Genomic DNA, 26,412 nt, shown 5'->3' with positions numbered 1-26,412 from the left:
GTACCAGGCCCGGGGAGCCTGCTTGAGGCCATATAGGGATTTTCGGAGCTTGCATACATAACCGGGTTTAGTCATATCAGAGAATCCGGGCGGCTGATGCATGAATACCGTTTCGTGTAACTCACCGTGTAAAAAGGCGTTCTTGACATCCAATTGATGAATGGGCCAAGAGCGGTTAACAGCTAAGCTCAACACAGTGCGAATAGTAGCCGGTTTAACAACAGGGCTAAATGTTTCGTCGCAGTCAATACCAACCTGTTGTGTTTTTCCATTTACCACCAAACGCGCTTTATAGCGCTCAAGACTACCATCGGCGTTAAATTTGTGGCGAAAGAGCCACATGCACCTAATCACATGAGCATCAACGGGTCGGGGTACTAAATCCCACGTTTTATTTTCAATAAGAGCACTAAATTCGGCATTCATTGCGGCTGTCCAATTCGGGTCACAAAGGGCGTCTTTGGGTGATTTGGGAATAGGGCTGAGGTTGGGTTTAGTGGTGGCGATGAGGTTGAGGCGGTCGACGGGTTTGAAAATGCCGTGACTAGCACGAGTGGCCATGGTGTGGGTGGGCTGGGCAAACGAAGTGGTCGTGGCAGAAGGTGGGTTAACACTGGTTGTGGGGTTAGTAGCTGGATTGTGTTGTGGAGTGGGGTGTGGGTGGGTTACTGATTCGGTATGGGCAGGGGTTACTGGTTCGGGCTGGGTTACGGTAGTGGGCTGGGTAGGGGCTACGGTAGTGGGCTGGGGTACGGTAGTGGGCTGGGCTACGGTAGTGGGCTGGGCCGTGGAGTTGGGGTACTGGAAAGTATCAAGGGGAAGGATGTTGTGTAGGTAAGTGGTCAAATTTGGATAGCAAAGACAACCAAAGACTCTTAGGTGGGAATAGGTTGGGTGACGCAGGAAAAGGGCGGAAGCGGGTGATCGGTAGGAAAGTAATTTGCAAATATATTTATTTACTAATAGAAAAATCAAGTTTTATCGTCAATTCCTTGGTCCAAGACGACGTCGTCTCACTCAACGTCCATATATCAAAATTGCTCTCTTTAAGATAAAGAGCAACCAAAGCAATTGAATTATGATATACCATAAGACATTCTGAATACGAGTCCTTAGTCATTTGACCTTTCCTACGCATCTCCGGTAGTCCTATTTCTCGGCTTCCTTCCGTAACCAAGTCGACAACAATGATCACGTCATATTCATGCGATATGTAGTCGTAGACATGATTCCCAAGCCAATAGTAACTTGTATTAACGAAAGCATAACATTTTGCCGGTTGCAAATAGTAACTTTTCGATAAATCTCCAGCGTATGACCAGGAATCATTCCTAATAGAGTAAACCATGACTGAAAGAGGACAACCATGATTCCGATACTTAATAATAACCACCGCCTTATAATCGTCAGTCACAGGATCAAACCCAAAACCAACACGAATATAATCCCTATCAGACATATTAGGTTTTCTAATTATCGGTGGTAACTTTTTCTTCTCGTTCAGACCCGGGCTCCACAAATAATAATGATCGCCATCCTTCTTGGAATTGGACATAAAATATATCCCATCACATGGACCGGAAACGTAATAAACACGAGGATGTACGTTACCTAAGACATGAATTTCACAATCTGGGTCGCTGGTATGAATTACCCACGACATATATGGTTCTAGCTCCTTGGCTTGAGTTTCGTAATATTGAGCAATTAAACGATCACCATGACGTTCTTTCTTGTGTTTTAGATGCTTGCGTATGAAACATCGACTTTTGATGAGTGCGTACCACGATTTGCTAACACTTTTGAATCTCAACAACGATTTTACGGGTAACCAAGATAGAATTTCATTGATTAAACTTTCATGAAGATAACCTGCCATTAATTAACAAAGGGGTGTACTTGTCAATTAGGCTTTGTATATTTGTATGTGAAAAAGTAACCCTAACTTGACCTAAGTATACACGAAATATAGTAATAACCCTAACTTGACCCAAGTATACCCGGTTCATTGCTTGCACATCAAGTTAATGAAAAAGTAATGGCAGGTTTACTTACTTGTAAGTTGTAAAAAGTCAAGTTGAATCGTAACTCGTAATTCGCAAAGGCCGGTTTTAGGTAAAAGGGTATTAGATGGAAAGTTAATGAAAAAATAAAGCGCGTAAACAAAGTAGAAAATAAAATTAATAATAATAATATAACAATTTTAAAGATTCTTTTCTTAAATAAAATTGATAATTAATAACATTAGATACTAAGAATAATATGCATTGTCATCAAAGTGGGAAGTAGTTTAAAATTTAGGATACCAAAATGAAACTATACAAATCCCGTGATACTAAAGTGGAATTAAATCAAACCTAAGGACACCGGAATGGAAATAATCCTTATTATTCTAGAGGTCAAATGAAACGTAGCGACAAGGTAACAACAAATTACAAAGAGAAGATTCTTCAAAGTTGCGACAAAATCTACGAGACTACAATACATCCGTCTTAACTCTTAACCACTTACTTAATTTATGAGAGGAATAACGGAGTTTGATAGCCCGATACGTGACAAGCCCGTTTTAGAGAAACGGGTGGGTCTAAATAAGATGCATTATTTAGAATCTGGTCGATTATCCATTTGTTAGCTGCCTCAGTGTAATGAATCCCATCCCAAATTACTTTAATTGATGGATTTTTGCATGAATTTGCAACCACAATTTTTTTGCCATCTACAATCTTTGTACTTCCACATCTCATTGAATTATCGAAGTTGTATTTCCCTCCGGTTCCGCAACATGTTACTAGAGGTTCTTCGAATCCTGCAAAATTTGATTTTGTTATAGTTAGAACTGTTCAATGGCGGATTTTGGGAAAAGTTACAATGGTGATGACTCAAAACGTTTTCTTTTTATTTGTATAGGAAGCTCATAAGAGCGATTTTGATGCTCGCGCAGCTGAACTCAGACCATGAGTACTAACTTTAACGACTTACCAATAAGCTAGTTGTCAGCTGCAAATGACTCGAACGTTAGACCTAGCTAGATAAATTTCTTTAATCAAGACATTGTGTATTTTTTTTTGGGAAATGATAAATACAACCCAATCAATTGGGTTGTATTTAAGCATTTAATACCCTTTTAAATTTGGTATTAATTTAGAAATTAGAGAATAAATTAAACATAAATTAATAAAATTAATGCATATATTAAGTACTTATTTCATTTTTTAGTTGCTTAAATACAACCCATTGGGTTATATTTATCATTTCCCATTTTTTTTAACTTGTTTATGTATTTATTTTAAAAGTTAGAGGACTTTGGACGGGATCATAAAAAATTGGGCTAGTTAGATTTAGCTGGTAAAGTCGTTATCAATCGTTATCAAATGCTCCATACGGAGTAGCACTTAACAAGAAGAGTCAAAACTTGTGTGTATATATGTCAACATTGCTAAGTTAATTTTCCTCTTCCCTTTGTCTCAGTCAATAGTTTATATTTACTTTATTTTTCCCTCACAAAAAAAAAAAAAAAAGCACATGTGAACTATTTATCGGGACAGAGGGCATAGTAAAAAAACCAATAGGCTTACCAAGCTCTTCGGCACGAGCAATGAGAGTATATTTGATGGAGTAGATATCTACATAGGTGAATGCAGCTAAAGACAGTTCTTTCCTAAGCTGTTCTACAAGTTCTTTTAGCTTAGCATTGTAAAATTGAGCCGCCTCGTTTATTGGAATCGCACATCCGAACTTATCTACTTGAGCATCGGTGAGAGGATACCCGTCCAACATGTACGGAAGGCAGCCCATTGGGCCGACGTTATGAATCCAGAATGTTCTTCCACCTTGTGCATACACAGCCTGCATTACAGAGCAAAAGTCATGCATATATTAGCTATATTGATATTATCAAATTAAAGAGCGATACTCATAACCTAGGTTCAAAACCCGCCAGTGTTAAAATTGCCCTAATTATTCTAAAAAGGGTTAATTGATAAACAATACCAATATAAGGTCTATTTTTCATAATCAGTACCAACATAATCAATAATTAGTAATCAGTATCAAAATATTAATTTTTTTCTACGATAGGTACCAAGTTTGTAACCAGTACTGAAATCATACCCTTATGGTTTTCGCATATAAGGCAAGAACATCAGGAACAATGGCCTTAACCTGTTCAGTAGACATGTTAAGTTTGTAACCAGTACTGAGATCATTTTGGCCAATGTCGAAAGTGTACAGAGCATTTGCAAAGTAATCTTCCCTTGGCAGAGTCTCGAAAAATCCTCCTACAACATAAGAATGTAAACTTATTCGACTAAAATTGTGTTAAATTCTACATGAAATACATTACTAAGCCCTGTTCTTTTGGACTTCAAGTTGCTGAACTGAATTGAATTGAACTTATAAGAGCTGAACTGAACTTATATGAGATGAACTGAACTTATAAGAGCTGGACTAAACTGAACTCAGTAACATAAAGTTAGATGCGACATTGAAGCTTAGTACCTTGATTTCGGACTACTTGGGATCTTGTGTGAAATGTAGAGAATTCAGCAGATTGTACATTTAGAGAAATAGGGCTATAATCTTTTGGAAAATAGATGGTTGTTTGAGGTCGGATTGTAGCACCCGCCGATGCAAAATTGGCTCCATGGCTAAAGTTTGATCCAATTGAGTTTAGGTATGCATTTAGATATGGCAATCCTAAGCTTCCAGCTGCAAAATGCAAGAAAAAAAAATTGGAAAAAAAATAAGACACTTCGCGTGCTTATCAATGAGCACAATGTAATATTTATAATATTAAAAATATCAACACACCGGTAATATTGCATTGTGCTCATTGATAAATAAGGAAATTATACAACACCTTGGTTTCAGTCATTTATTTACTTTCAATTAAAATACTCATAATAATGAATATAAGTTAAGGAAATGATTAAGACGGAAATAGTATATTACTAGTTTAGATCCCGCACAATAAATGCGCGATATTTAAAGTTTTTATTTTTTTTATAACTTAAATCATGCTAAAGTAACAGCTCAATAATTTTTCATATTTTTTGTCATTATATTTTGATATAAGAAATGAATAAAGAATTAAACTATAAATTTATTCAAACCGAGTAAAATTTCCCTCCAACCTTATGATATAATACATTCCCTTAAAAATAACATTTGATGTTCTTATACAAATGTCAACTAAAATAAAATAAACCAATATAAGATTAATGTTTAAGATGGACAAAGAAGATAAAGATGTTTACCTAGAAAATCAATGACAAGACGGCCATCACAAAACCGGCCAGCCGAACCACCAAAGAAAGTTATTCCATTAGGTGGGTGAGCCGGGCCGTAAAGAGCGGTCAGGCCACCAGTATCGGAGTTCGAGTCACCAAAGTTGAAGATAGCCGGAAACTGGCATTCTTCGACTTGATCATTGACACTTTGCGAAGTTGTGCGTTCCAAACACAAGTTAGGAGTTGCGAATAATACGAGCGTTGTTAAAATAATAATCCCAAGTTTGGCCGATCTTAGTAATCGACTCGATTTCATTTTCACACTTTGTTCAAGATTTTGTTATAGAGCTAATAGACACGTTGTTAGAATATTTTTCATACACACCAACGTGAATACTTGACCCACTTTTCTCCTCACAAAAAGTGGGCCCACGTTACCAATGCGTATATTTTATGAAAGATATATAAAGGCTTGAGTATAAATAGTGCAGTTCACCTGAAGGATACACGAATTTTTCAGAAAGACATTATTACCAGTTATACGGTAAAACCCGATAAAACCACTTTATGTTAAAAAAATGACAACTTCTTTATTAATTTATAGATCAATAATTGCTTTCTAACATAAAATGATCATTATTTATAAAATATTTTGTACTCGTATCATACAACGATCAGACACAATAATTAATAATACGATTATACAAGTGTATCATATCTTAAAACTTTCAATGTCTCATAAAAGTAGGTAGCTAGTGTCGGTCCACATCGATTGGTTGATATATTTCCAGCAATGTAATGTTTGCCTTTTTACTGCTGTTTTTGGAAGAAATAGGATCAATTATTATTCAGATATAAATATGCATCGATCGATACAAGTTGTTCAATTTTGATTGATTATATTTCCGACCAAAGGATATCATTGGGTCACTCTCGACAACAACGTTTCTATAACCACTATATTATTGATCTTGCCCCTATAATTACACGAGTTGGAGACAAAGCCGAAAAGAGACGTCGGACAATATTACTCATAGAGTCATAGTTAGACTTTACAAAATTAACCTGCCTTAAATCCTTTAATAACCCAATTCGCACCTGAGTCGACAGCCGAACTCAAGATATTCATTGATCCTGACCCGAAGCTGAATTGAGTCAACTCAATATATAATCTGTCCCGAATTTTATTGTTGCATACCGATTATTAATTTATTATCCATAAAAAACATGATAATAATAATAAACTCGAAAATGACTTGAAATCGAAATGACCGGCCTGACGTAAACTATTACAAATCCGTAATTAATATGAACCGACCTAAACCCAACCCGAGTAATTCATTTAATAGATCTACTCATATATAGTTGCATCGATAATGGCAGAAACGTAACATTACCCACACCCAAAATATCCCTCACTTTATTTCTTATGACAAATTCTAGACCACGCAAACTTTATCGGAAATATAGTATCATCGCAACTAATAATCTTCATATCCAAGGGTTAGAAGCTCGCCGAGTTACTACCTCCGCCTCAATTATTTTATTTATTATAAAAAATTTAATTAAAGGTAAAAAAAATTGGAACGGAGGACATATATAATTGTGAATAGTATAGGTATAGTATTTTTATCGCACCCCTTCAATTCATTCCTCTCCCTTAATCTGTTAATGTTATGCAATTATACTCTCTTTTAGTATTATACCCTAATACGTCATACCGTTATTAGGCACAAATGTAGTTAAATTTGTCGCAATATTATAGAGGTTAAATAGATAATAAAAAGAGATCTATAAAGTTGTATCGATTAAATAAGGATGTATATATATATTAATATATTTATTAAAGAGTTGTTGGAATTAATGTGTAAAATCCGATAAATATTTTGTATTATTGACGAAGGTAGATACAGTCATACAGAGTATTAAAAGCGAATCGACGTAATGTTTGCTTCGCAGGCTATATTGAAATAATAAGATTGCTTAATTTGTAAGATTAATTCACTTTGTTCATGTGTTAATCTACTTTCTCCGTCACAATTGTTTACAGTTATGAGTACTAAGTCTAACAACCTTGACTATAGTTAATTTAACTAACCAACCAACTAACTCCTAACTAACTTCTAACTAACTTCTTATATACCAATACTAATCAAATTTTCTATCGATCTGTTGTGACGATGTATTTTAATCAATGGTAAATAAAAGATCAAGACAAGTTTGAGAATTAAATAAAAGGTTTCCAAGAGATTGACATTAGGGAAAGAGTCGTGCACGATAAATTGGGGAAAATTAGGGTTTAGGGTTTATCAATCGGCAGCACTCCTACATTAATGGTTAGCTAACAAAAGTGATCAATAAAAATTGATGAAAAGATATAACATTTGTGTTAAAAGTGTGGTGAAAATTATTGTGTGGATTTTGATAGATATTCGGTATTGATGAGGTTAGATACGGAATTAAAAGCGAACATATATATACAATGTTCGCTTATTAGGCTATTAATAAGTTGTTTGATCACAACTTACACGACAATATTTCATAATAAACGTTATATTGATTTTCTAAATTCTCATCGTCTCAGAGAAAGAAAAAAAAAAGTGTTTTAAAGGAAGAAAAAATCTTACACCACAATTATGAAAGAAATAGGTACGTTTCTGCATTTCATTTTTATTATTTTTGGTGATACACATGTGACATGAGTGTCACAAATGACTAGAATGGAAGAAATACTAATCAAAGTTTTTGGGGAAAGGCCAATAGGGGGATTCGAATATGACCGATTATCTACCCTATGTACGATTTCATATTATACTTCGATCGCAAGTAACTAAAAGGGGTGTTTGGTAAACGGCGGTTTGTTGATTAACCAATCTACTAATTTGAGTGTTTGGTAAATAACATATTAAAACGAAGGGATATAAGTCGATTTTTCGTGTTTTCTAATACGAAGTACGTCACTTTTTCCTTTTCCAATATATTCCGTAATATTTATTCAAAATGATTATCATTTTTGGGTTTTCCTATCTGATAATGTCGATTTTTATTTCGTATTTATATTTGTTTCACAAGATTTACCCATTTAATAAATATCACCTAAATTTGGACATTCTTTTGAATTTGGGCAGATCATTAAACCTTTATATTATATATACGTACCTTATATTACAACTCCTACATTTATCATAATACAAAGTGTAAGAAATTAATTAATTATCCAAGGCTAATATGGCAACTAAAACCTATAAGAAAATTCTTGTGTCCTTCCCGGGACGGTAATACTCCTTACACTCATAAGCAATATATCAAATAAAATATTATAATAACTTAGGTGTAAGGAGTACCGTCCTCCCAAAGGACACAAGAATTTGTCAAATTGAATATGGTGTTTTACTAATTACGTTCCCATGCATTGCATCAGCTCAATCTGATCATAAAGTCGACGAAATCACCTTTATCGAATTGAATATTCATGTGATTAACCACTTAGACGACGAATCGAACCCGTTAATTGTGAGTTACGACACCGGAAACGGTGATAAAGGTGAAAAATCGATCACCAAAGGTATGGAGCACAGTTGGTCGTTCAAATGCAATGTCACTGGATTTATGAGTTACACGTGTTCGTTAAAATGGGAAAATAAAACAATTCGAGTTTATGATTATTTTCATGATCGACAAAGTGAAATAGCTAAACATGGTCGTATCCAAGAAGGTGTGGATTATTTTTGGAAGGCTCAATCCGATGGTATATATTTTAGTTGTGACGGTACAACTTATTATGAAAAGTTTTCATGGAAACACGGTACCAAGGGTACCAATTCATAAATTTACTCCGTATCATATATGATATAGTAATATATAATATCTAAATAAAAGATTGCATTATTTGCAAGATTATTATTCATTTTGTTCATGTATTAGTCTAATTCTCAGTCACATTCGTTTATTTACCTTTGATTAATGTTACGCATATATATAAAGAACACTTTGTATAACTGTACAAGTACAACGTACTCTTTCTCAAGTCACATTCGTTTCTGCATGACTTTGCAATCGCAACAATCTCTTTGCCATGCACTCGTACAGTTTTTGTGCTTCCACATCTCTTTGCATTGTTGAAGTTGTATTCTAGGGCGGAGTCAGGATTTTAGGTTTAGGGTATCGAATATCTTGAGCCTATATTGGCTTATTTGAAAAATAGAAATTTGAAAGATGTATTATGCAACATATAAAAATTCAAATTACAAATTCATAATCAACAATCAAATAAATGCTATGTAATGGCTCGAAAATTATTGCATTGTTGAAGTTCATGTATTTCCCTCCATGCCCAACACATGCTACTAGACGTTCCTCGAATCCTGTCAATTCGTTTTTTATTATCACATTGTAAGCGATTCACATCCATCCTCGATGGCAATTCATTATTATTCTATACTCTTAATCGTATAATAGAAAGGCGTGATGAAGATTTTACCAACCTAGAATGGGATAGAACACCGTGTTTTTTAATCCCGATTATGATATTTGCTGTAAATTTAGGTGACTCTGAGCCTAGAGACAAAGGTAGCAGGATGATCAGGCTATGGCCTTGGCGAGTTTTAAAAGAAAATAAATAGACATTTAACTTTTTTTTTCCGGAAATAACAATGACTAGAATTCTAGAAATATAAGAAAGATTAATGTTTCGGCCTGCTACTAGTTAATCTCACATTCTCACGTACCTCAAACATTTCTCGCTATGCCACCTTAAGCGTAACATTTTGGCTCCACGGATCGGAGTATATCGCAATATTATAGTGGTTAAACCGATAAGAAAAGTGATCAATACAATTGTATCAGTCAACATTACATTGTATGTATGTACTCTACGTGTCAATGTATCTATTACTGCATAAGTTTTGGTGTAAATTTAAATAGCAAATATTTTCCTCGCATCAATTATTTTCTTACATTTTTTATTCTTTATAAGGAAGGTAAATAAATAATTAATAATTAATAATTAACGTTAAAAACAAAACAAAACATAAAATAAAATAAAATACATTTGTATTATCGGATTTCCAAATGTCACCTTTTCATTTTTCAATGTACTACGAAGTAGTAATATTTATCCATGTTGATTAAAGAATAGTATTAATGTTTTAGATATAATCAGTATTTTTAGATCGATTTTTCATTTTCATATTTGTTTACCAAGATCTACCCATTTAATAATTACATAAATTTCAGTTCATAGATTATATATCAGATATATTACATTTGATTTGAGTAGTTTCTGAGTTTTCTTTAAAAGTTTTTAGGTATTGTTTTTAAAACTTTGAATTTTACTATGATGTTTCCGAACTCGTTCATTTAAACATTAAACTAAAAAATTACACTATAACTCAAAAAGTATACATATAAATTGAGTTTAATTTGAGTTTTGACGTCAAAAAATTAAAATGTCATTTATAAACACTAAATGCCTAGAAAAAAAATACATAGAAACTCAAAAACTAAAAATTTTGACGTAATACATCAGATGCGTGTTCCTTTTTTCCCATAAATTTGGACATAGTCTTTTGCACTTGGGAAGATCATGAAACTTTGCTCATATAGATCTTCCTAAATATAAAATCATAAAATGGTTTACATTTATTATTTTTATAAATAAAAAGGTAGAGTAGTTATCACACTATATATATACGTACCTACAACTCTTACCTTTATCATAAAACAAATTAAAGAGTAAAAAATTGATTAAATATCCTAAGCTCATGGCAACTAATACTTATAATATGACAATTACCCTTATGTTTTCCCTACTAATTACGTTCTCATGCATTGCTGAAATCTCCGCTAACCCGGTGAACATTCACGTGACTAACCATCTAGACGACGAATCGAACCCGCTAAAGGTGAGTTGCGACACCGGAGATGGTGATAAAGGTGAAAAATCAATCACCAAAGGTGGAGGTCACGTTTGGACTTTCAAATACTATGTCGTTGGAATTACGAGTTACTCGTGTAAGGTAAATTGGGAAAATAAAAAAACTCGAATTTACGATGTTTTTCATGGTCATCAAAGTGAAATAGCTAAATATGGCCGTCTCGAAGAAGGATGGGATTATTATTGGAAGGCTAAATCCGATGGTATATATTTTAGTTGTGACGGTAAAACTTATTATAAAAAGTTAGTCTGGCAAAACTGAAACTGACAGTCGATTGATAAATTTATCGATGTAATTTAATATACTATAATATCGAAATAATAAAATTGGATCGTTTCCAAGATTTATTCATTTTGTTTGTCTATTAATTTACTTTTTCCATCATATTTATTTATTTACTTTTGATTAATGTTATATGCATATAAGTGAATACATACTACTTGCTCTAAATACAACATCTTGCTTTTAAGTTTTAACATAATCGGAGGCGTCTAAGACCCTTGGGCAATCACAAACGGCGGAATTGGGCCTTCGATTTTGGTCACCGAATTTACAAGTTTTATTGATGAAATTCAATACAAATCTCGAAGTATAATACACTTGTACATTCAAATTTGGGGCCTCATTTTTTTGTGTTGCACCAGACCTCCATTTTTTTTAAGATGCCTCTGAATATAATTACTCGTTGATCGCCATTATGTACAGCTTATTACGGCTATTTATGCAGATATCAACTAATTTAGTTAAGTACTCATAACCTGGGTTCGAAACCCACCAGCACCAAAATTAACAAAGTCAATACAATATAATGCTAGTCAAAGTTTCTATAGCAAGCCATCTCCATGGAAAAGGTGGATTTCGAAATGACCCGACCCATTAACAATCATGTGTATGTCTGAGGGAGTTGAGATCACCTGTCCCACTATTGTTTCCTATCTCAAAGATGACCGAATATATGACAAGCTCGATTAAAAGAAACGGGCGGGTCTAAGTAAGACACATTGTTTAAAATCTGATTAAATATCCACTTATTAGCTGCCTCAGTATAATGAATCCCATCCCAAATCACCTTCACTGATGGATTCTTACATGACTTCGCAATCACAATCTCTTTGCCATCTACAATCTTTGTGCTTCCACATCGCATTGCGTTGTTGAAGTTGTATTTCCCTCCATGGCCACAACATGCTACTAAAGGTTCCTCGAATCCTGCAAAATTTTCAGGAAAAAAAAAATACAGGCCTTGATGCACATTTTACCAACCTAGAAGGACTAGAACACTGTTTTTTTAACCCGACTATGAAATTTGCTGTAAATTATGATAATTAATTTCCGAGTCAGAAAAGTTTAGGCTTACCAAGTTCTTTGGCATGAGTGATAAGTGTATACTTGATAGAGTACATATCTACATAGGTGAATGCAGCCAAAGGAAGATCCTTCCTGAGCTGATCTACAGTTTCCTTGAGTTGAGCATTATAGTATTGGGCTACCTCGTTAAATGGGATCGCGCATCCAAACTTGTTAACTTGTGCAGCGGTGAGAGGATAGACGTCTAAAATGTATGCAAGGCATCCCAATGGTCCTGTGTTATGAACCCAGAATGTCCTTCCGCCTTGTGCATACACACCCTGCAACACAGCAACATTCATCCAGTTTAATCCGTAGGAAAACTGTAATACTCGTGATTTGGGATCAAACCCGTCAGTGTTAAACTGTCCTTCCACCGAAAGGAAAAAAAAATCAAGATTTCAGTAACATCGTCTAACCGTCCAAGTCTGTTTATGATCAATGTTTATATAGACAATCTAATCCAATTTTTTTGTGAAACTTAGGGGGTGTTTGGATAGGAGGATTTGGAGGGAAAGGGAGGGATGATAAATCCTTTGTTTGGTTAGTAAAATGGAGGTGAAGGGATTTTTAGGGGAGGGAAAATGGATCCCTCCATTTCCCTCCTCCAAGTCAAATTATTTCCTCTCCAACAAAGGCAAGATTTGGAGGGAAAATGATCTCCTCCATTCTCCCTCCCCTTCCCTTCCATCCCTTTCTCTTCCCTCCTTCTCCCTCCCCTTCCTTTCCCTCCACTTTTGCTATCCAAACACACCCAGGTGGTGTGTTTGGATTGATTGATTTGGAGGGAAAGGAAGGGGAGGGAATTGGAAGGATGAGAAATCCATTGTTTGGTTAGCAAAATGAAGGGAGAGGGATTTGGAGGGGAGGGAAAATGCATCCCTCCATTTCACTCCTACAAGGCAAATTATTTCCCCACCAATATAGGCAAGATTTGGAGGGAAAATCATCTCCTCCATTCTCCCTCCCCTCCCCTCCCCTTCCCTTCCCTTCTCTTCCCTCCTTCCCCCTCCCGTTCTTTTCCCTCCTTTATTCCTATCCAAACAAGGCCTAAATGTAATGCGAAATAAGGGTTTGATGATCATACCCTTACGACTGTGGCCAACTGCGTGACAACATCAGGAACATAGGCCTTAACTTGTTCAGTAGTCATATTAAGTTTGTAACCAGCAGTGAGGTCATTTTGGCCGATGTCAAAGGTGTATACAGCACTTGCAAAGTAATCTTCCTTTGGTAGCAGACCCTCGAAAACTCCTCCTACATCATACGACAATAAACTTCTTCAAGAACTCGAAAAAAATTCAGCAATATTACAGGAGTTGACAGTAGCTGATATACCTTTATTACGGACTACTTGAGATGTTTTCCAAAATTCAGAGAATTCAGCAAACTGTACATCGAGAGAGATAGGACTGTATCCGCTTTGAGATTTTGTGGTGTTTTGAGGTCGGACTGTAGAACCTGCTGTCGCGAAATTGACTCCATGACTAAAGTTTGATCCAACCGAATTTAAGTATGCATTTAGATATGGTAATCCTAAACTTCCAGCTGCAAAATTCCCAAAAAATACACTTTTTTGTTAATAACTAAGCATCAACAAACAACCACTACTAAACAAGATTGGACACAAATGTGGGACAGGTGATCTCAACTCCAAAAATAGTACGGAGTACGTAGTAACCTACTTCAAATATTCGTTTTTTCGCCTTAAATTATAATCCGAATGCCTGTATTTGCCAAGGCCATTTTACTATATTACTCAAAAATCGCGACATAATTTTAGACATTTGTGGCAGAGCAACTGTCAAATTAGCAATCAGTAATCACACTGTAAGACGGTTTCACACCTAAAACGATCCATTTGTTTAAATATCACTCTATTGTTGATAAATATAACTCTTTTTTTTTTTTTTTGTGACCGTCTTATTCTAGAATTGTGATTTTTCTTTTTTTTCTGTTTGCTAGATGTATATAGTTGCAAACTTGCAATGTAACATTTGTGGCACTTGTTTTCAAGGAACGATTTTTATTGACTCATTTTAAAGAAGTTATATCGATCGGTCTATCACAATCAAATATCATTTGATCAATTAAAAGCTAAAATTAACCTTAGTTAACTAATGGAGTTAGTTAAACTGATTTAATCGCATTTTCGTAGATTCATATATCTAGTCAATAAGGCAGTAACTACTTCAATTCATGACTTAGCTGAACAATTCACCTATATTCTACTCTATAAATTAAAATATAGAGTAAATTATTGACTAAAACATACTCAGACTTACATCTAACCAGTAAAGATCAAGTAGCCACTTCAATTCAGACTTTACTCTCTTCTATACTCGTTAAAATAAAGTAAACGTAAATTATTAACTAGAACATAGCAAGTATTGGACTTCTACGTATCAATTATATTTAGAAGAAATAAAATAATACGGAGTACCTAGAAAGACATACGATCGTTTTATTTAGTCAACGGTAATATCAAAAGGATAATCAAATACGTATCAATTATATTTAGAAGAAATAAAATAATACCTAGAAAATCAATAACAAGACGGCCATCGCAAAACCGGCCGGCCGAACCACCAAAGAAAGTTTCACCATTAGGAGGTTGAGCCGGACCGTAAACAGCGGTCAGACCGCCTGTGTCGGAATTTGAGTCGCCAAAATTGAAGATTGCTGGAAAATCGCATTCTTGCGCTTTATTATCGACGCTTTCCGATGTGGTATGTAGGAAACATAGATTGACAGTTACGAAAAATAGAAGTGTCGTTAATTTGGCTGGTGGCCGAAAGTAACTAGATTTCATCTTGTACTGCTTGAGTAAGTTTCGAGTTTAGTAGAGAGGAGGAGACAAATGAGAGTCAAATATGACCCGTTGGCTAGTGATAATTATTTATTTATTTATTTTTATTTTTATTTTTTATGTTACAATAATCAAAGTCGACTCGAAAGTAAGTTGGTGGGGATGGATGGCCGAGGTGATCAAATGTGAACTTGGAACTTAATTATTGGGTTGAGTTTGGGTTTATTTCGTGTCCAACTGATAAACGGTTGGCCAATTTAGGATCGAGCTTATTTTCCAAGTCGTGTTAATAGGAATATAGGATGACCCATGAACGTACTTAGTAGTTGGGTTGTAACTAGACTTGGCCATGGGTTGGATTCCTCTTGCCAACCGGCCCGACTAGTGTCCAAATGCATGCACCAAGCTTAAACTCGGCCCGAGAAGCGTAATTATAATTTTTTTTTGCGTTTTTTAACGTACTCGGCATACCGAAATGAATTTTCCAGGGCCTGAATTGGATCGGGCAATGTACAGGCTTATGGCAGTCAGGCAAAAAGGTTACCCGACGGCATTACCGGGCTGGATTGGCCCATGTTGTTGGCCACATCTAGTTGTAACATTTTGATTCTCACAAAAATAAATGGAAATTTCAAATAAGACACGTGTACTAGGACTTTATTTCGTGTCTTGACGTCACTAGTGAAGTAGCACTAGTGAATTAGTGATTATCACTCCCTTGTCCCAAAACATTTACTTACCTTTAATTGCTATTAGGCATAAGTCAAAGCTCATAGTTGTTCACGTAAGGAGAGTGCTAGGGCGACACCCGGTGTTACCGAATTTGAGTAACACCATAATTAAAATAATAAAAATAATGTAAAGATAATTTCAACATCTAGATTTTGCGCCAAAAACTCAAAGGGTGAATATGTAATTAAACTTTACATTTATAAAATATGGTAGAAGTTTGAAGACACAATAAGTAATTATTGAAACGATATTGATAATTATAGAAATAATCAAACACATTTTCATCCACGAGTCACGACTAGTGAAATTCAGCGGATGCGATTAATATAATTCACAGCTTAGTTGATAGCTTATTAGGACTTTATGCAATTGCTAATGACTGCAATTTAAACAAATGATGAACTAGTAATGTAAAACGAACCATGCCATATTCATACTGCCAGACGATGCCATACACATTATTCATACTTCACCCACTCACATTCATACTTAAACTAGTGCACCACATGTCAATTTTGCTTTACAAATTGATTTTTCAAATATAAAGTACCACGCCATTGATGACTCCAAATAGATCGAGAGGAAATTAACATACCTCGTAGTGTCGCACTCGCACTTATATAAAATCCAATTTAGTTAGGCTCCTTATTTTTAGTATTCAGTTAGGTAGATCTTACTTGACATAAATTTCCAATAATACCCTTTTGTATATTAATAAACTTCAGATTTTAATTTTTTTTTAAAAACCATAAATATGAAGTAAATTACGATTATGCTATGGGTGTTACACAAACTGAGTAACACCGGGTGTCGCTATCTCATTTCCCTTCACGTAATAACTTCATCTCCTATCTATTAAAATAATAAGAAAACTAGAAGTTTTCTCGGCTAAACACTCTTAATTAGAAATTGGGTTTACTTTTTAGTGGATATTCTAAAAATATATTGAGCCTAATATATAATCAATATATAATATATAAACAAATATATATGTCACAATATTTTATCAAATATCGCAACTTTTCATAAATGGGCCTTATGTATTTTATTCTTATTATTTCATATTTTCAATACATGTATTTTACATTTTACCTTTATTTGTTATTTTGTATATTGTAACAAAATTACAAGAATAGTTATATGTTTCATTAGGCTTTAAACGCGTGTGAATAATCATAAGTTGTTTCATTTAATGTAGAACTTTTTTTTCAAATAAATAACTTATTTGACAAAAATAGTTCAGTTACACGGTCAATTTATATAGAGTAAAAATGTCAAATTTTCTCCATTTTAACTTTTAATATTACAAACAAACATTTGTAGATTTTAAACATTTAATTCAAAGTATATTTAAACACTATTAGCTCTAATTGTTAAATTCTCAATACATGACAATCTAAAAAACCGTGCATTTACATAGGATACACACTAATATATGATCAATCAATGTAGGATTGACATTAAAACTTACAAACAGCAAAAGCTTACAATTATAATTGACAAGTTTTCAATACATAATACTGGTACTCCGTAATGCTAATCAAAGTTTGTTATAGCAAGCCATCTTCAAGGGAAGAGGAGGATCCGAATACGACCCGTTAACAATCCGATCAAAAACCCATTTGTTTGCGGCCTCGGTGTAGTGAACTCCATCCCAATTGACGGCAATTGAAAGATCTTTACATGATTTTCCTATCAAAACTTGTTTACCTTTTATTGTTATCTTCCCTCCGCAACCAACGTTCCTGTTATAATTGTACTTTCCTCCGTGCCCACAACATGCCCTTAGTGGGTTCCCAAAACCTTCACCAAATATCAATAAAAATCAAAATTAAAAGCCGAAAAGTTATGAAATCATCATTAAAAGAAAAGACGTTAGTCCTAAATTTTATATGAATAGATAGAATACGTGTTTATATCCACGACTACACGAGGCATAAATTACATTTTTAGGTAAGAAAATGAAATGTTTTACGTGAAAATTGAAAAATGAGGTTATACATAAAATGCTCGCCACATGAAAAATCGAAAATATATTGTTTTAAAATTTTTATTCATAGATAATGTACAAATTTGATTGATTTATTAAGAAAATGATTTAAAGACCATTATGTTGTTTTCCAGTTATCACCATCTTAATCTTCGAGTATTAACACTTTTCGTTGTAATCAAGTAATCATAAGTTGTTGATCGAAATGAAGGGGTTACATAATTACATTTAAGGGTGTTTACTAGTCTGGAACTCGACCGTACCGAAAGAACTCAGAGACCTCTAACTCCAAAATTAAAGACTGAACCAGTTAAGAGGAGACTAAGATCAGAACCCTTTAGGCCTGGTTTTTCCCGTGTTTGAACCAAAACGGTTCAACTATAAAAGATATGTACCCGGTTCAAACCTAAAAAAAGTGATGCACATGATCCAATGATGAATTATTGAAAGAGACAAGACAAAGACATACCATACTTCCTAGCATGACTAAGAAGGTCATACTTAACCGAGTAGACATCAACATAAGTGAAGGCCGCATGCGGTAACTCTTTTCTCAAAAGGACCACACTTTCCTTTAACTTTTTGTTAAAGAATTGGGCCAAATCATTGAATGGGTTTGCACATCCTATTTTATCAACTTGGCTTGCTTTTATTGGTAGTCTCTCCATCACGTATGGTAGGCACCCTACTGGTCCTGTATTGTGTATCCAAAAGTACCTCCCTCCTTGATCATATATGTTCTGTGGATGGACAAAAAAGTATCGTAAGATCGAAGATGTTTTAGTCTAGTGGTAAAAATCGGAATAGCAAAGGTCGTTTTTTTCTAATTTATTTCAGCTAATTTCAACTCTAGACTCTATTCTTTTCAGCTATAGAAGTTGGCTGAACTTAACTGAAATGAATGGAGCTGCCGAACTGAATAAAGCTAAAGTAAGAATTAATTTGTTAAGAGATGAACTGGACTGAAATATTCAGTTTAGCTCTAATCACTATTCAGTGCAGTTTAGTTCAGCTAGTTCGGGGTCTTGGTCTGATGTAAGACGGTTTAATAAAAGGATAATGACAAACGAATGCAAATGTAATCATATTAATGAGTAAAAATAGATATTAAAAACCTGTTTAACAATAAATTTGTATAAGGCCGTCTTACAGAAGTATTAATGCAAAATGATAAGTTGCATGTGTGAGTTAATAGTTGCAAGACTCATTGTTAGGGCTGTTCACTCAGTGGTCTGGACCAAAGACCAGACCGGACCGGACCATTTGGTTCAGACCAGACCGGACCGAATTTTGTTTGGTCCGGTCCACGGTCCACCTATTTACGCTATTTTGGTCTTCGATCCGGTCCTGGACCAACCCGAATAGACCGCGGACCGGGCCATGGACCGAAGTTATGTAATAAAAGATTTTTTAAATTTGTAATATTATTGATTTTATTTTCTACTTTATTTACACGTATTATAAGATGTGTAATTATGTAGTTAAATCTCGTAAGAAAATAATGTTGTTTATTTAGATCATTACGAATTTCTCGAGTTCTAGTTTTATATGCTAAAACATGTCAATGACAATAATATTTGGTCCACTTTGGTCCATTTGGTCCGGTCCGGTCCACGTGTTTTTATGGTTCAGACCGGACCGGGCCAATATTAATATGGTCCGGTACTCGGTCCACCTCTTAACCCTTATTTGGTCTTTGGTTCAGAGAGTTTGGTTCGGTCCCGGACCAATGAACACCCCTACTCATTGTGACATGTTGTATGGGGCGGACCCACTCATAACTAAGGTGTAGCAATTGCTACACCAAACTAAAAAATTTGGTTAAGTAAATTCATTTATGCTGCACCATTAATTGTTCATAGTCTCGTTCTCTCCTCATTAAACTTGCCCCAATTCTTATTTCAGACCAAGGTATCCGTCTTATTAATAAGACGGATACCATATTCTCTCACAAAATACCCATTTAGGGTGAGTGGAGAAGCACATGGAGGGTCCCACCTTTGTCCCCTCTACCCATTTCCTCTCACACAACTACCCGTCTTAAAATCCGACCCGTTTTAAGCAAGACTAAACTTGTATGCTCTTTAGTCTTTCCACCACACTAATTCCCATAATACACTATTTTCCATAATAATTGTAAGACATAATAATGTGCATTTATCAAGATTTTTCATTAATTATGAAATGTGAAGTAGTTCTTTTTAATCGTCTTTCCTAATGAACTAACAATAATAATACAAATTGTTTTATAAGACCATTTTACTCATAAGACTACTCCATTAATCAAAAGTCTAAATAGATTACTCAATAAATTTGTATAAAAATATTTTATTTTGATGACCTAAAATTTTAGATTAATAACTTGTATATTTAAATGTGTTAGTTTTCATCTTAAAATACCGAGTTGTTAAAATAAAATTAAAATATAAATGAAATTAAATTTTATAATTGGACTTCTCTCCTTTTGGACCAGTCCTATGTTATAGGACAGTTTTATAGGAGATGAGTTGTAAAGAAAAAATAAAGACGGAATGATAGATTAAAAATCCCTTATTGGGGAAATTAGAAGATATTATCATGGCCTCTTTTGTTATATCCATACAACTCGTATATGATTAAGATTTATATTTGTATTTCTTATTGATTATTTTGAACTTGTTCTTATAAAAATCTCAAAATAAAGAAAAATGAATGAATTTGGGAAAAATATCGACAACTTCGATCTTATTTGTTATATTCAAATCACAATTAACAACATAATATTTTGAGCAACTAGGAAATATTATAGCTTTTGGGATCAAACGTCTCATAGTTTACTTATTTTTAATTGAACAAAGTACAAAACAAATGAAACATACATGTATATCTCCCGTGCCAAAAATATAGTTAGCGTGTTATTATTGCTACACCAAATAAAAAATCCTGGGTCCGCCTCTAGTTGTATTAGGCCGAAAGTTTTACTAGTGTGGGCGTGTGGCATCAAAATAGTAATTGTGCATGATAGCTCTTTAACGAAGAATAAAAAGGGTAAATAAAGGATTGAGACGGAGGGTGAATGTATGTATTGATTTACGTACGTACCTTGATGACGGTAGTGAATTGATTTAGTATGTCGGGGACGTTATCTTTAACTTGATCGGTAGACAAATTGAGAAAAAGTCCGGCAGTTAAATCATTTTGACCTATATCAAATGTATACAAGGCCTCCGAGAAATACTCTCCCTTTGGTAACAATTCCTTGAAAACTTGTCCTGTTTCAAACACAATTTTCCAATTAAAAATTATGTAAACACATCTCGATTATAACTGTTATATACTTCGTACTATTATCTACAATAGCTCGGTATCATCATACTCACATAGTATAATATAATGTAAAATGTTATTGTGAAGATCCTCATTTTCTAACAGTAATGCATTATTATATGTGAGACCTTGTTTTTTTTTACTGAAACAAGCTGAACTAAATTAAATGAAGTTGAGGTAAATTGAATGCAGATGAATTAAGAGTTAATTTTGTGAAAAATGAGCTGAATAGAACTGACCGAAATTGAATTAAAATGAACTAAACTTATTAACACTACTACAAATCCAGGCAACTACAACGCCCCTTTAACAACGATTATTCACGAAAATCACAATAGACGTTGTAGAATGTATGGCGCGAATTTTACTAAAATAAATTACAACGGGTATGGTTATAAAAACCGTTGTTATTAGTTTTAACAACGGGTCACCCATGCACAACCGTTGTTAATAATTTGGCGCAAAATTGGCGCAAATTTAGCGAAAAGTAATCACAACGGTTATTTTTGAAACCCGTTGTTAAAACTTATTTAACAACGGGTGTTTTTTATAACCGTTGTCAAAACATATTTCACAACGGTTGTTGTTTAATAACCGTTGTCAATACCTTCCATACTATAAACCACACAAACACAAGTCTGCTGCACCCACAAAACACAAACCTTAATACACAAACACAAACCAAAAAGCTAACCAAACACAAACACAAAACACACACTTTCTCATCGTCTCTTTCTCTCTTTCTCATCGTCGCTTTATCTTCTCGCCGTCACTTTTGATTTCATCGTCTCTTTACGTACGTTCGTAATTATCGAGTTTGTTTCATCGTCATTATTTTATTGTTCTAATTATTTCATTTCAATGTATGTGTTTTTATCGACCATTAGGTTCCGTTCAAAGACCGCTAATTATTTCATTTCCATGTATGTGTTTCTAATTATTTCATTTCCATCTTCTTTGGCGTCCTTGAGACGGATCGAGCATGTTTTAGCAAGATTAGGGTTTGGAGAATATATTGAGATAATGGAAATGCATGTTAGTTGAGATAATGCAATGTATTTATACTAATGTGTGGGTTGAGTTGTTTTTTAATTAATATATATGTTAGGAAGTTGTGCCATATATGTTAGGAAGTTGTGCCATAATCAGATCTTGATGATGAATGATAGATCTATGGAGTTGAAAAAATGGAAGCAAATCAAACAAGCATAACTCAACACTTTCAAAATGATCATTTCATTTAATTTTAAACCAAATACATTACAAGAATTATCGAAATCAAAAGATGTATAATAAGCGGAACAACCGGTTAAGCGTAAAAAGCGCTTCTCAACCCGCCACCAATCACGCCACTCTGGTATACCGCTAACTTCGGGTCATTGGCTTCATATTTTGCAATAACAGATTGAATATATGCAAGGACACGACTTGCATGTGGAGATAAGGTTGGAAGAGTACAACTCAACATATCTCTGGTTGCAACCAAGTTGCGAGTAACAGTCGAGCCGACTAGGGTATGAAGATGATGATGATGATGAGGCTTTGTTGACAAGCGGATCGCTTCACGCCTCTTAATCCAATAATTCCGTTGATGTTCAAGGGATGCTTTGATTAATGGGTGTTGATCGGCGGGAAGCTTCCGCGAGAACCTTCCCATCATCTTCAATCGTTTGTGTAAGCCATTCTTCGTTGTTGATAAAATTAGGGTTCATTGCCATGTTGTTTCAATTAATGAATGTTAGTAAAGGATGCTTTAATATGTTGGTAAAGGATGCTTTAATATTTATAGCTAGTAATATTTAATTTAATTTTTTTTTTATTTTTTAAGAACAAACAACAACGGTTATTTACAAACAACCCGTTGTCTTTAGTTATAACAACGGGTTTGTATATTAAAACCCGTTGTTATAACTTTCACCCCAAAATTGAGTCACACTTTCCACAACGGGTTTTTATATTTAAAACCGTTGTTAATAGTTTTAACAACGGTTTCCGTATGAAAACTAACCGTTGTTAAAACCTTCTATAACGGACGCTTTAACAACGTCCGCTTTTTTATATAACAACGGTTTTTGACCGTTGTTATAGCCTGTATCCGTAGTAGTGTAAGTTTGTCTCACAAATAATATAATGTGAAATGTTATTTTGAAAATCCCCGTTTTCTAACAGTAATGCATTACTATATGTGAGACCTTGTTCTTTTCAGCTGAAACAAGCTAAACTAAATTAAATGGAGTTGAGGTGAACTGAATGCAGCTAAATTAAGAGTTAATTTTATAAAAGATAAGCTTAATAGAACTGACTAAAACTGAACTGAAATAATGAACTAAACTTAATAAGTTTATCTCACATATAATATAATATAATATAAAATGTTATTTTGAAAATCCTCGTTTTCTAACAATAATGCATTACTATATGTGAGTTCTTGTTCTTTTCAACTAAAACAAGCTGAACTGAAAAAAATGGAGTTGAGGTGAACTCAATGCAATTGAAGTAATAAGAGTTAATTTTATAAAAGATGAGCTGAATATAACTGACTGAAACTGAACTGAAATGAATTAAACTTATTAATTCTGTCTCACATATAATATAATGTAAAATGTTATTTTAAAAATCTTCGTTTTCTAACAGTAATGTATTACTATATGTGAGGAGTGTAGTACTGAAACACGATACAAATGGTGTTGCTAACTTGCTACTTAGGTTTGTCCCCATATATAAAACCGCCTTACAAGAAAGAAATCATTGATAGAAAGTACGATAGGAAGAACTGACCTTTAAGTCGGAAAATTTGGGATCGTCGATGAAAATCATTGAACTCGTAATTTTGAACGTTCAAGGAAATAGGGCTAAAACCACTTTGATGGAGAGTGGTGTTTTGGGGTCGAATGGTTGAACCGGCTGTTGCAAAGTTGGCTCCATGGCTAAAGTTGGATCCGACCGCATCCAGGAATGCGCTCAAGTAAGGTAGTCCCAAGCTTTGAGCTATTAGAAATCAATCGAAAGTACATAATTATTAGGCAAGTATATTGTAAAACCGATTTATTTAATAATCATAATTTCTGCTAGGAACCACTTTATAAAAGACTATATTTAATTAATATCATGGTATATAGGTTATTGGACTACAAAATTCGCAATGTATCTTGTATGAGACGATGTTTTATGTGAAAATAATTACTCGAGTATTTACCTATTAACATGTCTGATAACATGTACTCATCCCTTTATTCCAATCATTAATTTATTTTTTATATTGTTTTGTAAGATATATTTTAATTAAGGATGAACAAATAACCGAGACGGAATGACCAAGTAAAGGGAGAGAAGAGCCGTATGTCATTTGTGTTTATGTTTGATTATTGTAGCCACGGGTTATTCCAAAATGTGGACCTATAGACTAGACTATATGCAAAAGGACGAGATCCACCAACGTTGTCACGCATAAACATGTTGATGACATTATGAAGACAAACAATAAAGATATTATATAATTTTAATTTTTTTCTAAGATAATTTATCGTGAAATAAAGTACTGGTCGATCAGTATCACTGGGTAACGTTATTTTATTTTAAATGATAATTTAGCGAATTAAGAAAGGCCGTTTAATTTGCATGTACAAAATATTTGAAATTAACAAGGTCGTGTAATTAAGATTTAAAAATGAAATGGTTAATAATCGTAATTGTACAAAATATTTGAAATTATGGAACAGAATTAGTGAGGTAATTAAAACGGATAATGCTATAAAAAATTAAATTATAGGTACACACAAAAGAAAAAGAAAAAAAAACAATGATATTATCCTACGTACTCTATTGCTTATTAGGAAATAGTCATTTAAAAATGTGTAAGCAAATGAGTGAGTGAGATAAATTACCAATAAAATCGATGACGAGGCGGCCGTCACAGTATCGCCCAGCCGGGGAGTGGAAGAAGGTTTCACCGGCCGGGGCACCGGCCTGTCCAAAGGCGGCCGATAAACCACCGGTGTCGGAATTCGAGTCACCAAAGTTAAATATGGCTGGAAATTTGCATTCATCATTTTCTAGTATTGCGTTACTAGGTACTTGATGAATAGCAAATATTATTATGATTAGTGTTAATATTATTATATTATTATCAAATGTATTCATAATGTAGAAGTGATGGATAAAAGAGGAGGATATAAAGTTTGATTTATTGTGTGTAGTGATGTAGGGAAGGAGTTGGGTAGTGTTATATAGTACGAATGATACTAAGGATAATGGTAGGGCATCATCTAGTGACGCTAAGATTGGTCGTTATTTAGTAGCGCCTTATCATTATCCATAACTAGTACTTGAAAAGTTAGTACTCATGTTTTTTAGGTGGAAATATTATCCAATAATTAGTGGATAATTGTGATTTCTATAATTTTGTCGAAATTGATGAGATATCATTTCTATAAATTCAAACATAAAAATAATAATGGAGTAACATTTATAAATAAATATTACTTATTTAATGGACCATGTTCATACTTATAAATTTATTCCTCTTTTATTGACCCATTAGTTAATTTAGTATGACAAATTAGTAAATTATCATTAATATCCCTAAGTTTTAACTACCATTCACCCTATCAAAATTGTAATGTCACTCTTATTCTTAAATAAAAACGTAAAGTAGTAATTTTATCTTATTTGTTAAATCCATTCTAAAAAAAGTAGAACAATAAAAGTGTGATGAAGGGAGTAAAATTCATCATTATTCGACTTTAAAGGCGAAAGAATAAAGTAAATTGAACTAAAAATATATACTAATATTGACTGAAGATGATACACTTACACATTGTGTATAGAATTCCATGCACAAACCAATAGCAAGTTGACATGTGGCAAAACATCGTTAGTTAGGTTTGATTAATTTAGGATTAGATTAGTCATTTAGTAAATGTAGTTAACTAATTAACTACACTTAGTTAACATCATTTATGGTTAATTTTTTTTTTATTTGATTTATTTAAGTTGTTTCCATTTAGCTTTAGTATTATTCATTATTAGAATTTTTGTCTTTTAGTTTTAATAACTTAAATACAA

General features: G+C 33.8%; 4 protein-coding genes across 4 annotated transcripts; all 4 read right to left on the bottom strand.

The window, feature by feature from the left end:
* Positions 1-952: 952 nt before the first annotated feature.
* Positions 953-1,879, bottom strand: LOC141599747 (F-box protein CPR1-like). The gene has a single exon (XM_074419855.1). The coding sequence runs from the start codon at positions 1,877-1,879 to the stop codon at positions 953-955; it is 927 nt and encodes a 308-aa protein (XP_074275956.1).
* A 394-nt stretch (positions 1,880-2,273) lies between these two features.
* On the bottom strand, positions 2,274-5,595 carry LOC141598600 (GDSL esterase/lipase At3g26430-like). Its single transcript, XM_074418295.1, has 5 exons — positions 5,256-5,595; positions 4,498-4,707; positions 4,111-4,277; positions 3,576-3,846; positions 2,274-2,806 (listed from the first exon to the last, which is right to left on the bottom strand). The coding sequence occupies exons 1-5, from the start codon at positions 5,542-5,544 to the stop codon at positions 2,517-2,519; spliced, it is 1,227 nt and encodes a 408-aa protein (XP_074274396.1). The 5' UTR covers positions 5,545-5,595; the 3' UTR covers positions 2,274-2,516.
* A 6,292-nt stretch (positions 5,596-11,887) lies between these two features.
* On the bottom strand, positions 11,888-15,413 carry LOC141598598 (GDSL esterase/lipase At3g26430-like). The gene is made up of 5 exons (XM_074418292.1): positions 15,050-15,413; positions 13,850-14,059; positions 13,599-13,768; positions 12,522-12,792; positions 11,888-12,373 (listed from the first exon to the last, which is right to left on the bottom strand). The coding sequence occupies exons 1-5, from the start codon at positions 15,321-15,323 to the stop codon at positions 12,102-12,104; spliced, it is 1,197 nt and encodes a 398-aa protein (XP_074274393.1). The 5' UTR covers positions 15,324-15,413; the 3' UTR covers positions 11,888-12,101.
* Positions 15,414-17,368: 1,955 nt separating this feature from the next.
* LOC141598597 (GDSL esterase/lipase At3g26430-like) lies at positions 17,369-25,555 on the bottom strand. The gene is made up of 5 exons (XM_074418291.1): positions 25,233-25,555; positions 24,127-24,336; positions 21,124-21,293; positions 18,512-18,782; positions 17,369-17,855 (listed from the first exon to the last, which is right to left on the bottom strand). Exons 1-5 carry the CDS (start codon positions 25,486-25,488, stop codon positions 17,593-17,595), a joined length of 1,170 nt encoding a protein of 389 aa, XP_074274392.1. The 5' UTR covers positions 25,489-25,555; the 3' UTR covers positions 17,369-17,592.
* Between the last annotated feature and the right edge of the window lie 857 nt (positions 25,556-26,412).

This window comes from Silene latifolia, chromosome 9 (assembly GCF_048544455.1).
Source record: "Silene latifolia isolate original U9 population chromosome 9, ASM4854445v1, whole genome shotgun sequence".
Taxonomy (NCBI): domain Eukaryota; kingdom Viridiplantae; phylum Streptophyta; class Magnoliopsida; order Caryophyllales; family Caryophyllaceae; genus Silene; species Silene latifolia.
The sequence above is the reverse complement of the archived record's forward strand: the minus strand, read 5'-3'. Positions and strand labels throughout refer to the sequence as shown.

Coding starts and splice junctions, on each gene's coding strand:
- LOC141598598 (XM_074418292.1), bottom strand. CDS start 15,323: ATGAAATCTAGTTACTTTCGGCCACCAGCCAAATTAACGACACTTCTA. Junction 13,769..13,849: donor TCAAGTAGTCCGTAATAAAG/GTATATCAGCTA, acceptor CGTATGATGTAG/GAGGAGTTTTCGAGGGTCTG. Junction 12,374..12,521: donor CACTCATGCCAAAGAACTTG/GTAAGCCTAAAC, acceptor AAAATTTTGCAG/GATTCGAGGAACCTTTAGTA.
- LOC141599747 (XM_074419855.1), bottom strand. CDS start 1,879: ATGGCAGGTTATCTTCATGAAAGTTTAATCAATGAAATTCTATCTTGG.
- LOC141598600 (XM_074418295.1), bottom strand. CDS start 5,544: ATGAAATCGAGTCGATTACTAAGATCGGCCAAACTTGGGATTATTATT. Junction 4,708..5,255: donor TCTTGTCATTGATTTTCTAG/GTAAACATCTTT, acceptor TGCATTTTGCAG/CTGGAAGCTTAGGATTGCCA. Junction 4,278..4,497: donor CCAAGTAGTCCGAAATCAAG/GTACTAAGCTTC, acceptor CTTATGTTGTAG/GAGGATTTTTCGAGACTCTG.
- LOC141598597 (XM_074418291.1), bottom strand. CDS start 25,488: ATGAATACATTTGATAATAATATAATAATATTAACACTAATCATAATA. Junction 24,337..25,232: donor CCTCGTCATCGATTTTATTG/GTAATTTATCTC, acceptor GATTTCTAATAG/CTCAAAGCTTGGGACTACCT. Junction 21,294..24,126: donor CCAAATTTTCCGACTTAAAG/GTCAGTTCTTCC, acceptor TGTTTGAAACAG/GACAAGTTTTCAAGGAATTG.